Source organism: Schistocerca serialis, chromosome 2 (assembly GCF_023864345.2).
Source record: "Schistocerca serialis cubense isolate TAMUIC-IGC-003099 chromosome 2, iqSchSeri2.2, whole genome shotgun sequence".
NCBI classification, from domain to species: Eukaryota; Metazoa; Arthropoda; class Insecta; order Orthoptera; family Acrididae; genus Schistocerca; species Schistocerca serialis.
The window spans coordinates 359,805,531-359,817,569 of record NC_064639.1 but is presented as its reverse complement, the minus strand read 5'-3'; the positions used below and the strand labels follow the sequence as shown (position 1 = coordinate 359,817,569).

General features: G+C 37.8%; 1 protein-coding gene across 1 annotated transcript in view; it reads left to right on the top strand.

The window, feature by feature from the left end:
• Nucleotides 1-12,039, top strand: part of LOC126457180 (transmembrane protein KIAA1109) — a 507,473-nt gene that overhangs the window by 436,532 nt on the left and 58,902 nt on the right. Inside the window, exons 77-79 of the mRNA XM_050093265.1 lie at nucleotides 1,049-1,196; nucleotides 1,344-1,501; nucleotides 5,533-5,725. Of these exons, the coding sequence (XP_049949222.1) occupies nucleotides 1,049-1,196; nucleotides 1,344-1,501; nucleotides 5,533-5,725 (499 nt within the window). The remainder of the gene's footprint in view (nucleotides 1-1,048; nucleotides 1,197-1,343; nucleotides 1,502-5,532; nucleotides 5,726-12,039) is intronic.

Genomic DNA, 12,039 nt, shown 5'->3' with positions numbered 1-12,039 from the left:
TAAAAATCGTAGAGGGAGACCAAGAGATGAATACACTAAGCAGATTCAGAGGGATGTAGGCTGCAGTACGTACTGGGAGATGAAGAAGCTTGCACAGGATAGAGTAGCATGGAGAGCTGCATCAAACCAGTCTCAGGACTGAAGACCACAACAACAACAGATATCCACTTAATGTTACATAATTTCTGTAGTGTTTGTTATTTGTGTATAAGAATGCTCAGTACAAGAAATTAATCAACAGGCACCAGTACAAGAAATCGACTTTTTAACTGTGTACCTTCATAGCCAACTTTGTCCACTTAACTTTCACTTTTCCTGTCAGAATTTTATTTACAGTCATATTTGGCTAAGTTTATGAATGATCATGAGTGTCCTATAACCTTCTCTCTATTACATCAACTACAATGTGACACAGATGTAAAATGTGATTGATTCATCTTGTTGCGTAAAATTTTCAAACCACACTCTAGAATCACTTGATAGTTCACAATTCCAGTCCATGCTGCATCTTCGTGAAGTGTAAACACACCAAGAGAATAATCCAGATAGTACAACGCCAAGCAGTGGAACAGCAATCTCAAAACTTAGTCCAGTTCAGTTCCAGTAAAAAGCTAGATCACAAAAGTATAGTGTAAGTGAGGTTTTGCTGTTGGGTGCCACATATATATGGCACTTTCCTTTATAATAGAACTTTGACAGTTAATGATCTTCTGTTTCTGAGACAGTTAACCTTCGGTTCCTCCCATCCTATTCTGCAGCAACTCCCTTGACCCAAACTCCTTAGTAGCTTACCTCTTATCACTGTAATTCCTGATAGCTTTGTGGCCTCCAGTCTTCCAACAATTATCACATATCCATCTTTCTTGTATGTTACAGGCCATAAACAAAAATTTTTCATACCTGTATTTGATTATAGACGTATTTTGAAACTTCATTTCCTTATAAAGACTTCATTAGGCATAATAAGTGTCAAACACTTGAAAATTTCTTTTATTAAAAAAATTCATGAATTTTAATGTTACAAATTATTGTTCGATGCTTATTTCAGAGGCAGGCATTGTTCATGCAAAATCTGACTCTCCAAGTCCATCTGACCAAAAACAAGGAGCTGCTTGGGAAACACTTGTATTATTTGCTGTGAACTTCACCAAACTTAATGTCCATATGAACATGGGGAATGTAATGGGCAATGTAATGTAAGAAATTAAAATGATGTAAAAGTAGCATAACTGAAGTACTATTCCAGTACCATTAGTAAATAATCCTGTAACATATATATCATAAAAACATATTAATTTGTATACCCTAATACAGTTGTTTAAGATTGAAAAATATCTTTACAGGTGGCTAACCAAAGATTTTAAATCAGAGGGACGTCTGTCAATTGGAAGTAATGGGCACAAAAACATGTATATTGGGTTTGGACTTGGCGGTTCCAGTCTGGATGCCAAAGGAGGAATTGTAGGTGGTACAATAGAGCTGAGTAAAATTGATACATACAGTGAGTATTTGTTTTATTAGGAAACTGTAACTATATGCTAAGAATTGTTGACAGTTTGTAGCAATTATTTACTATATCCCTATGAAGATATTGACAAGAAATGAAAACACTACAGACCATATCTTTAGTTTCAGTGCAAAGAAGGTATATTCCTGGTTTGATATCAGTAATGAAGTGATTAAGACTCAAGTGTCAATTGCATTGCTTATTTATTTCATTCTCAAGATCCATTCTCCTTGGAAAAGAAAACACATTTCCAAGAGGTCACGTGCAAATGGTAAACAGAAATAAGAACACAAATGGTGCCAACAAAAACCCTAGGAACTCCAGAGCCTATCATCTGTCAGGGTCTGGTTGAGTTTTGACACTTTAATAAAAGAGATACATGGACCTGTCCATCCATTATTAGGAGCCCTGAAAGCTGCATAAATTACGACCACCCTCATTGACATGACATCTTGAGTCGCTGAATACGGCACTTTATCCCACCCTTCAACTGTCATTCTGCTGCTGCAGAAAACATTCTCAAACATGCCCCACAACTTTCAGCATAACATTGGCTGGCAGTTCCATCAACATTTTAAGACTGAAGCAATGCTTTAAATAGCATGAAACCGAGAAAAGCACCCGGAGCTGATTGCGCCCTTTGTGGAGATCACTCAAAGAGATGGCTTACCTCTGAAAATTAGACTCTTTTCCCCATTTCTTCAAATTTGCAAATCCTAAGCTGACTTGAAGAACCCAGTAATTGTCAGAATTTTTTTTAAAAAGTGACTGAACCATCTGTTGTAATAACAGTGGCCTATCATTGCTCTCCATGACTGGAAACTTTTTTTCCAAAAATTTGTTCAGTTACATCCATACTCTTTCTGAATGTGTACTTCCAAAATCTCAGTGCAGATTTCACTCTTCCAGAGATACTATTGATATGATATGTGTGTGACAACTGCAGGGACCAACAAAAGCCTTTAATATTATCATTCTATAAACCAGAAAAGGCCTTTGACCTGGTGCCTACATGAGCTGTGTGGAAAGCCTTAAAATGTTTCCACTATGTGTTTAACTGATTCAGGTTCTCCATGATGACATGTCTGGACAAGTGCTATAACAAAATGGAACATATGATAATTTCCCCATTACTAACGGGCTCTAATGAGGATGTGTCCTTGCACCAACTTTGTTTGCCCTGTACCTTCCAGCCATATTTTGACACTCTGTAAACAACACATGTTTGACAGAGGATTATTTAAGCAGCTCAGCCTTTATTCTAAAAAGTTCATTAAGTCTCACTCAGATAAGTGCACTGCTATATGCAGACGATGCTTCTCCAGCTCATACACCTGCAGAGCTGCAACCATCTGTAAATTGTCTCTCTTGTAAATATGAGTGATTTGGTCTAATCATCAGTATCCCAATAACAAAGGTACTTGCACAACAAACTCCTGTAACTGCTTTTCCAGATTTGAGTATCTCTATTTCCAACAATCTATTGAAATAAGGGTGATCATTTTCTGTACCTAAGAAGTATCTTAACCCTTTCCAGCCCAACTTTTATTTACTTGTGGGGAAAAAATATTTTTTCGCTTATTTCCCTACATAATGATCGGAATAATATATATTTATAAGAAATTTTGTTATTTTTTTGTTTTTGGAGGAAAATTTGGGATGACTCCATATGGCATCATTGGGCAGAATTTGTTTCCTTCAGTCAGGTGGTTGGGATGTCACAGTGCTTGGTAATGGAACGTGAATGAATATTTTAATTACACAATTTGATGCAGTTTATTAAAGAAAAATTAGTACGTACAATAATTCAACTTGCATTTCAGGACAATTTTATGTTTTTTTACAGCATGATTGTTACTTTACATGAACATTTAAGAAACAGTTCCTGTCTTTGGTAAAGCAAAGAGGTTTATTACATTTGATGCATTACATTCGAGAATATGCTGTAATGCACAATTTACATCTCTGTTTGTTTTCTACATGCTGTGGCCAGTGTCCAATGTTGTCATACCTTACATTATCAACTGAGCTGGGAACCAGTGGGGCTCGTTTCTTCACAACTGTAGGCGATGGACTGTCATCTGATGGCCGTCCTCGTCTTCTTACCAAAATGTCTCCTGCTTTTAGTAGTCCATGAGCTACATCAGACCGAAAAATCAACAGAGACATGCGTTTGGTAATTCCTCTTTGTCTGCAATGTCGGCGGTATAGGAGCCACGCATTCACAACACACGTGTCTAGGAGGTGGAATACGATCCTTAGATAAAATCTTTTTCACACCAATATTACTCCTATACAAAGCAACCAGCATGTCGTGCAGATCAACTCCTCCCATCGAACGGTTATATTCTCTTTCAATGTCTGGCCTTGGAACATCAATATATTTTCGTTCTCCCACTGACCAACGTTTCACTGGTTCTACTGGACTTACTTCCTTGTATGATGATGCAAGAATGACAGACTTTTTTTATCATACCACTTCAGCGCTATGTTGTTCCTTTCTGTTTCAGTTCGATAATCGTATGATCCTCGTCCCTGCTTTTTCAGCTCACTGTCTGCTTTTAGATTGCAGCCTTGAAGTCTTGTGGGTCTAACAGTTCCAACAGCCAAAATGCCATAGTTTTTCAGGGTAGAAATAAGATTGCAAGAGGTGAACCAATTGTCTGTAAACACTTTAAAATTTTTATATTTTGGCAGTCCTTCCACAAGCCTTATCACAATATCACCACTTATATCAAGACCAGTATCATTATGTACAGTTCCTTTCCCTCGGTATATTTCAAAATTGTACACAATTCCACTAGAACCAGCACAGGCAAAAACTTTTATACCCCACTTGTGTGGTTTGCTTTTTACATACTGTTTCAGGGATGAATGACCTTTGAAAGGAATGATTAATTGATCCACTAAATGATATTTCTCAGGTTCAGCAATTGAAAAACTTTGTCAACAAATGGTCTCACCTTGAAAGCTTGTAATAGTCAGGGTCCTCTCTTTGTTTCATTTTAGTGTTGTCATTCACATGTAAATAATTTCTTAGCTTATCAAACATATTTGTAGGCATTCAGTCAGCTATTGGAGAAAATCTTGTAGCCTCTGCCCAGTACATTCTGTAACTAGGCATTTTCACAACACCTGCTAGGATGTTTATCCCTATATACTTTTCTATTTCACGAACATTTGTATCTAAAGATGCACCTGTTTTCTGTGTGTAGTATAGATTAGATTGCTCGACTAGGTTCTGTATAATGTCATCACTACACATTGTTCTGAAATACTGCAAAGATGTCAGTTCATCTCCTGGAGGGTCAGAAAAAACTGCATTACATGATGTGCCCACTTCTTCAATGTCCTTCATTCTCCACCAAAGATCCCGGTGTGTATCACACTGAATTTTCTGAGCTGAATGACTTGGTGCAAGGTTTGGCTCAGCAAGTAATCTGGAAGCTAAGGAAACATCATCTTCATCATTGGCTTGAAGGTCTAGAATTTCAACCATATCAAGGTCCATTCCTTGAAGAAACTGTATATCCAGTGTAGTAGGGTCCTGCTGCCGAGCATTTTCAATCTCTTCCTCCACATCAGACGTATCAAGGTCCAAATCAGATAATTCACCTTCGAGAAGCAGCAAAAACATGTGGCTACATTGTTCCAGCTGAATACACTGTGCTGTGACTGAGTTCTGCAGCTTGATTGGGTGAGGGGTTGTGTCACTTACAGTGGGCAGTGGAAGAAAGGAGTCTGTGAGAGGGGGGGAAGGAGGATTAAGGAAGAATGGCTAAAATGACGTAGAGGGACAGCAGGTGCTTGGGATAGGAGAGCTGAAGGGGTAAGAATGTGACACAGAAACTGGCACCAGAGAGTTCGTGCAAAGCATGATGACAATGATGTGCTGAAATTTTGAATCACTCTATAGTTCTTCTTTGAAGTAGATGCTACTTTTGCACAAACATGAAATCAGTAAAATTCTTTGTTAAATTAGCTTTCAGAACTGTTCATACTTATTTGCAATTATTTATCAACAGTACACATAAGAGAAGATCCAGGAACAGAACCAGACCACACAATAGGCCTGAAGCTGTTTGCGCTGGAACTGCGTCTAGATTATATGGGAACCGGTATTCTCATGTCGAGAGTGAGCTCTCTTACAGTATCATTGCGGGATGAATGGAAACTGAACCACAGCAGAAAAACAGAGGCATTTAGTCCAACACGCAGGTATTCATTATAATCTGTCTGATTTATTACACATTAGAACAAGTTAGATTCTTATTACATACTGATGTATTGATATTTTATGGGAGTACTGTTTCATATTTCATGATAATTTTGACATATTATGAGAGTACTGTTTCATATTTTATACATAAAAGATCATCATAGATTGTAGTGAATTTACATTTTATACAGCATACTGGCATTTTGTAGAGGAAGAGACTATAGTAGTCTCAAAGCTATCAGATGTGTATCTGCTCTCATTTCACTCACTGATCATTGCCAACACTCAGTTAAAAACTTAAAGGCAAATGAAGATTAATGAATGAGTTACAGTCCCAGACGTATGAAACAATAGCAGAAGCAAAATAAAGTTTTGAAATTTAAGCATAAAGTCAATGTACTTCAGAATCATTACCATAATACACTGCACAAAAACAACTATTGTTACCATAAGATGTGTCCAAAAGAAATGTTTAAAGTAGGTCATTCTTTTATAAAAACACAAATTGTTGCTTAAGTCATTTTGGTAACAGGGCATATTTTGGCATCCTGCTACCATCTTTCAGGTGCAAAATAATGTGTGATTAATAAATGTGCATCTGAGAATGGCAGAAGTTTAACCGAAATGCAAGTTAATGATAATTATGTCAGTACTGAACACTGAAGCTAACAGTATTTAAATAGTTACAAGTTTAGTAGTGTGGGTAATTTAATTATGTAATCTCTTATATACCCTCTTCCTTTCTTACTGCCAGTGCTTCAGTTTTTTGTTTTCTATGCTGTATTTCTTCTAAAATTTACTCAATTCTTAATTTTATTTCTTTGTTTCTTCATGGTTCTCTAATGTCTTTATCTTTTTCTCTTTTGCCTGTCCTGCCTCACTAAATCATTTTAATGACTGTCCCTTTCACCTCATCTCGGTAATCAGCATGTAATACTGATCCAGTTGGTGACAGTTATTTTTGAAGTTATTGTCTTCCTACCCCACCATTTAACAGCAACTTATCAGTAGTAATATTTCTACCCATCAGGATGCCTCTATTCAGAGCACACCTAAAAATATTTAAGAGTGCTACAAAGTACTCTAGGTCACACTTACTCAGGTTACAATACAAAAACCGGAAAACTTGTGTACAAGGTTGGCCCATTACTGTCACGAACCCAGATGCACAATACAAAGGAAATTGTGACTAAAATTAAAGATGTTAAGATTACAGTGAATGGTTAATTCATCGCATTTTATATTTCCAATTTATATAGTAAAACATCCATTAACAAGACATCTGATGTTGCAAAGAATAAGTTAAAGAAATTAATATGTGATCATTTGGAAGTTACCAGAATTAGTTGGCACTGCCCTATGACTATATTAAGTATCAAAATGAGATTCACTTCCAACAAGATAGTATTGATGTAGTGACATATTTGTGAATCATTTAAATGTAACTTCTGTAGTAAGTAAGACACAGGCACTGATGCTGCTGGTTGGAGCTGAGGGTGCTGTTGACATCAGGTGGAAAGGGGATTTCTGTGAGCAGATGGATGGTGTAGCTATGGGTTCCCCTCTACCGCCTGTCGTGGCAGATATTTTTATGCAGGTGCTCAAAGAAACAGCACTCCAGTCTGCACCATTACACCCAGAATGCTGGATACAACATTTTGACGACACCTTTGTCATCTGGCCACATAGGACTTTAAGTAAGAGGGCCTGCAGGATAGCAATGAAACAATCTCAAAGCTGAACTACAGAATCTCAGGTCCATTTTTGGAGCTAATGGCTACGACATTAGGATGATACATAAAACTATGGTGCCAAAGGAGGAGGGCAATAGGGAAATGTAGAACAAAGCACAGAACACATCCTACTACCATATGTACAAGGGGTCACTGAACGTCTGGGCAAAATTCTCCATTGGGCAGGTATTAAGCCAATTTTTCATAGCAACAACAAGATAAAAGACATTCTGGGCTCGACGAAAGATACAATTGACAAGTTTCATGCCACTGTATTTTATGAAATCAGGTGCGAATGTGGACTGATGTATGTAGACGAGACTGGGCATCCAATAAGCACAAAGTTATCTGAACACAAGAGATAGATCCGTTTCAAACAATACAACAAATCAGCAGTGGCAGAACACTAGGAACAGTGCAGGATGAAGATTGAATTTCAAGAGGCCCAAATACTGGCAAAACATCAATTTAGCTTGAGGGGCAAGATCAGGGAGACTATAGAAAGAGCCAAGCAACCCGACAACGTGAGTAGAGGAGATGTGTACTGACTCCCAGCATCTTGGCTGCCAGCAGTGCAGAAGGACAGCTCTGGCTAAGCAACAGGCGTGTGGTAGGCCACAGCAGCGAAGGATAGGCAGAATCTGATGTGCCCTAGCCGATACTAGGCAGTTAGTAAACAGTGCTAAGCTGCAGTCACCACTCAGTTTTCTATTCACCGATTTCCACCAATGGCAAGAAATAAAGGAAACTGCAATGGAAAACACCTATTTCTGCCATTAACATACGCAATGCAAAGACCAATAAAAGAATACCTAAAACCCTTTCATCCTCAGGTCAAATGATAGCATTTCTCCATAGTATATAAGTAATTAAACTAGCGCCCATTCAGCAGTTAGCAATACACCCTGAGAAAGACGTCTTGCAATAGTCACCAAAATGTCGGAATTTTATGTTTCACAATGTGGTAACAAACCCAGAAGAATGTCTGATGCCAGGCTTTTCACAATGGTGTGAAGAGTATGCATGTAGATAATTTATGCTTAATTAAATGGCCTACACAGTTTAATAGAATTTTGTCAGTTAATGAAACCAATCGAAGCAGCAACTTTTTAGACGTGGAAAATGACAAATGTTAAGCTGTAGCACAAATTTGAAATTTATCAAAGAAAAATAAAATTCCTAAATTGTAAAAAGTCAGGTCATTCAAACATTAGTCTTCTTTGACCATACGCTGAGTAACTTGATTTGCGAAACAACAAAGAAAAGTAGACTGTAGTTGCCCCAGATCAGAGATCTATACTTTTGAATGGGCCAGGTGCTGAAAATTTTGAGTACACCAGATGCCCGAAATTTTTGAATAGGTCACACAAGAAGCCATTTCAACACTCAGATCAGAGAACATACAAAACTGACATATACTAATAACTTTGCAATGGTAGCCCCCCTTTGGAAGAATATTATCACACAATTGCAGATATTGATCACTCCCTACAAGCATTATATAGAACTAATAATTTTAAAAGTATCATATCTGAAGGAGAATTTACTTGAGAAGACTGTAAAATTGCAATAGTCGGTATTTCAGTTGAGAGGCAGGCTGCTAGGTTTGCTACCGGTATGTTCGTACAGCACACAAGTATTACAGAGATACTTCGGGAACACAAATGGGAGTCAGCAGAGGGAAGGCAACAATCTTTTCAATGAGCATTAGAGAGAAAATTTAGAGAACCAACTTTTGAGGCTAACTGCTGAATGATTCTGCTGCCACTAATGTACATTCCGCATAAGGACTCCTAAGGTAAAATTAGAGATATTAGGGTTTATATGTCGGCATATATACAGCCATTTTTCCCCTCACCCTATTTGTGAGTGGAACAAGAAAAGGAAATAACTGGTAGTGGTTCAGGGTACCATCCGCCACACACCATATGGTGATTTGTGGAGTGTGTATGTAAAAGTAGATGTAGATGTACCTAACTGAGGTAACATTTTGATATTGCCAATAAACATGTACAGAAGTGAAAAGAAAAAACAATTCTCCTAGCTTTCAGAACTGTTAGTTCCATACTTGGAGAGGAATTGTGGAAAAGAGGGTCACATCACTCAGACTACAAGTTGAGAGGCACCCACCTGTTATGAGGAACTACACCCTTTCTTCCTAAGGAAGTAACTAACATCATTTACTATCTTATTCATTCATTCACATCTGGTAGCAAGAATTGACCATTACATATTAAATTGTTATGATAATTTTTTGTATGGTTTTTTTCAGTATTTGTTTATTTATTTTTCTTTATTTCTGTTTATTCCTGCTACTATCAATATTCTAACATTGCAACAGCTACCTACACCTTACTCTGCACAGTATTTTCATGGAATATACTTTTCCATTCTCACACCAATGACCTTCTTTGTCACAGAAAAAGAGCCAAAAGTTTTCATTATGTTCGATCTGTTTCAATTGATCTGCTATTATCCTTGTCATCTTGTATTACTAGTCCTATTACACCTTCCATGAATACAATTACATGTAATATGACTGCTACACTGCTCTGCACAACTTGAGGACAAGATAGATAAAGTAACATACCATATTCACAACTTGGTGGAAATGAATTAAAGTGCTGAAGCATGTTGTCAGAGGTCTCCCAGTTGTGCACGAGAAGTCAGACATCACATGGCGTGATGTCAGCGAAACCGTAGTGCCAAATGGAGGTGGCCCTGCAACATGAGGCACCTGAAAGAAAGGGAAAAGTAAGTGTGTGTCTATTAGCGAGCAGTATGTTGCCCTGAGGTGGTGGTCTTCCTTCCAACATGCCCCAGAGACAATATTTAGATGACTTCACATGGAGAAGAAACATTGTGAAACTGGAAGAAGGGCGAAGTGGTGGCAGGTGTAGCCCAGCAGTTTGGTATTGCTTACACATGCGTGAAGAGTGTTCCGTACCAGAGGCACTGCTGTCCAAAGGAGAGGAAGTGGTTGACCACAATCAGCTACAGCAGCAGATGACTGCTACATTGTGCAACAGGCAGGAAGGAACCCAAGGCAAACTGCAGGTCCACTTCCAACCACATTTAACAGGACATCAAGGCACACAATCCCATGCTCCACAGTGGCACAGTGACTACATGGGAGTGGATTAGTATGTTTGTCCCATTGAAACCATCACATATACGACACTGTTTGTAATTATGCCAAGAGCATGGGGACTGGACCAACAAAGAGTGGGATTGTGTTCTTTTCAAATGAGAGCAGATTCAGTCTGAGTACTGATTCTGGACATAACTTCATATGACAAGAAGTGAGAACATGTAATGCATCCAGGAACATTGTCAAAAATGCTCGTTTTGGTGGTCCATGTGCTGTAGTGTGGGAAGGCATAATGTTGCAAAGGCACACTGACCCCAGATCTTTGAATGTGGCACACTCCCCAGCCAGCATCCTTGTGTCACTGTACACCTACCTTCCCCATGTACATCTTTTCAGGGATGCATTCGGCCCCGACTTCATTTTTGTGGATAGTCTAACAACCCCTTTTAGTTCAGTAATCACCGAAATAATAAAATCTAGATAGATGAGTGTTTTGACAGTTCTGTCTCATCCTTTTTTCCCCAGATATTATTGCCTCAGTTCTTTGTCCAGTAAAATTCTGGGTATAACCCCTCCAGAGGCCCTGGCCTCATAAGGTTTATGAAAAAAACATTAACTTGTTAATGATGGATTATCATAATATGTTCTTGAACTTTGACAATAATATGATTCTCCTCAGTTACATAATAAATGACACTGTTTAAAAATGATCATTTTCAAATTAAACTCTCCTTTTAAGTGTGACTGGATTTATATTTCTTCTCATACTGAAGCATTGCAAATGTTAAGATTCTTGATAAAGGTGCTTGTGGCTGTAGGCAGCTCACAAGATAATTTTGACATCATCTAACATAGAAATAAGTCACAGACTTGGCTTCCTATGGCTGATCACCTCCAACTGCTTCCCAAAGACTTTCTAGCCAAAGTTATATTACAGTAAACAAAGATAGCACACTTTGTCAGTGCACAGAGTTTGTAAGGTAACTTCACAGCAAATCTGAGTTTACGATTATAAGGAAAGTACTAATTAGAGCATAAATACATGTATATTCTTAAGCATAATTTTTGGTAATGAAGTTTTGTGATTTGGGTAATGTTAAATATGTAACTATCTGACTGTTGCTGACTAAAGAAACAAATCCAGGTTCACCGGATACTTAACAATTTCTTAAGTTAAGAATGAAAGGAATGGACTTACACAATATAATAGGAAAAAGATAAATAAAATTTCAAATAATAGTCGCTAAACAACATAATAATCCAAACAGCGCCTATAATGTACAAAGAGATGCAATTTTCAAAGAAAATTTTCAAAATATGAATGGTATAAAATGATTCATGAAACAAAGATGTATCATCGTCTACTGTTGAACAGACGACTCTATAATACAGATTCATTTAAATGACAGTGTGATACCACGTTGAACAGTGCAGGTGGAGGAGCACTCGGAATGAGAGGATATTTTATGAATGCCTGCACTTTCCTCTG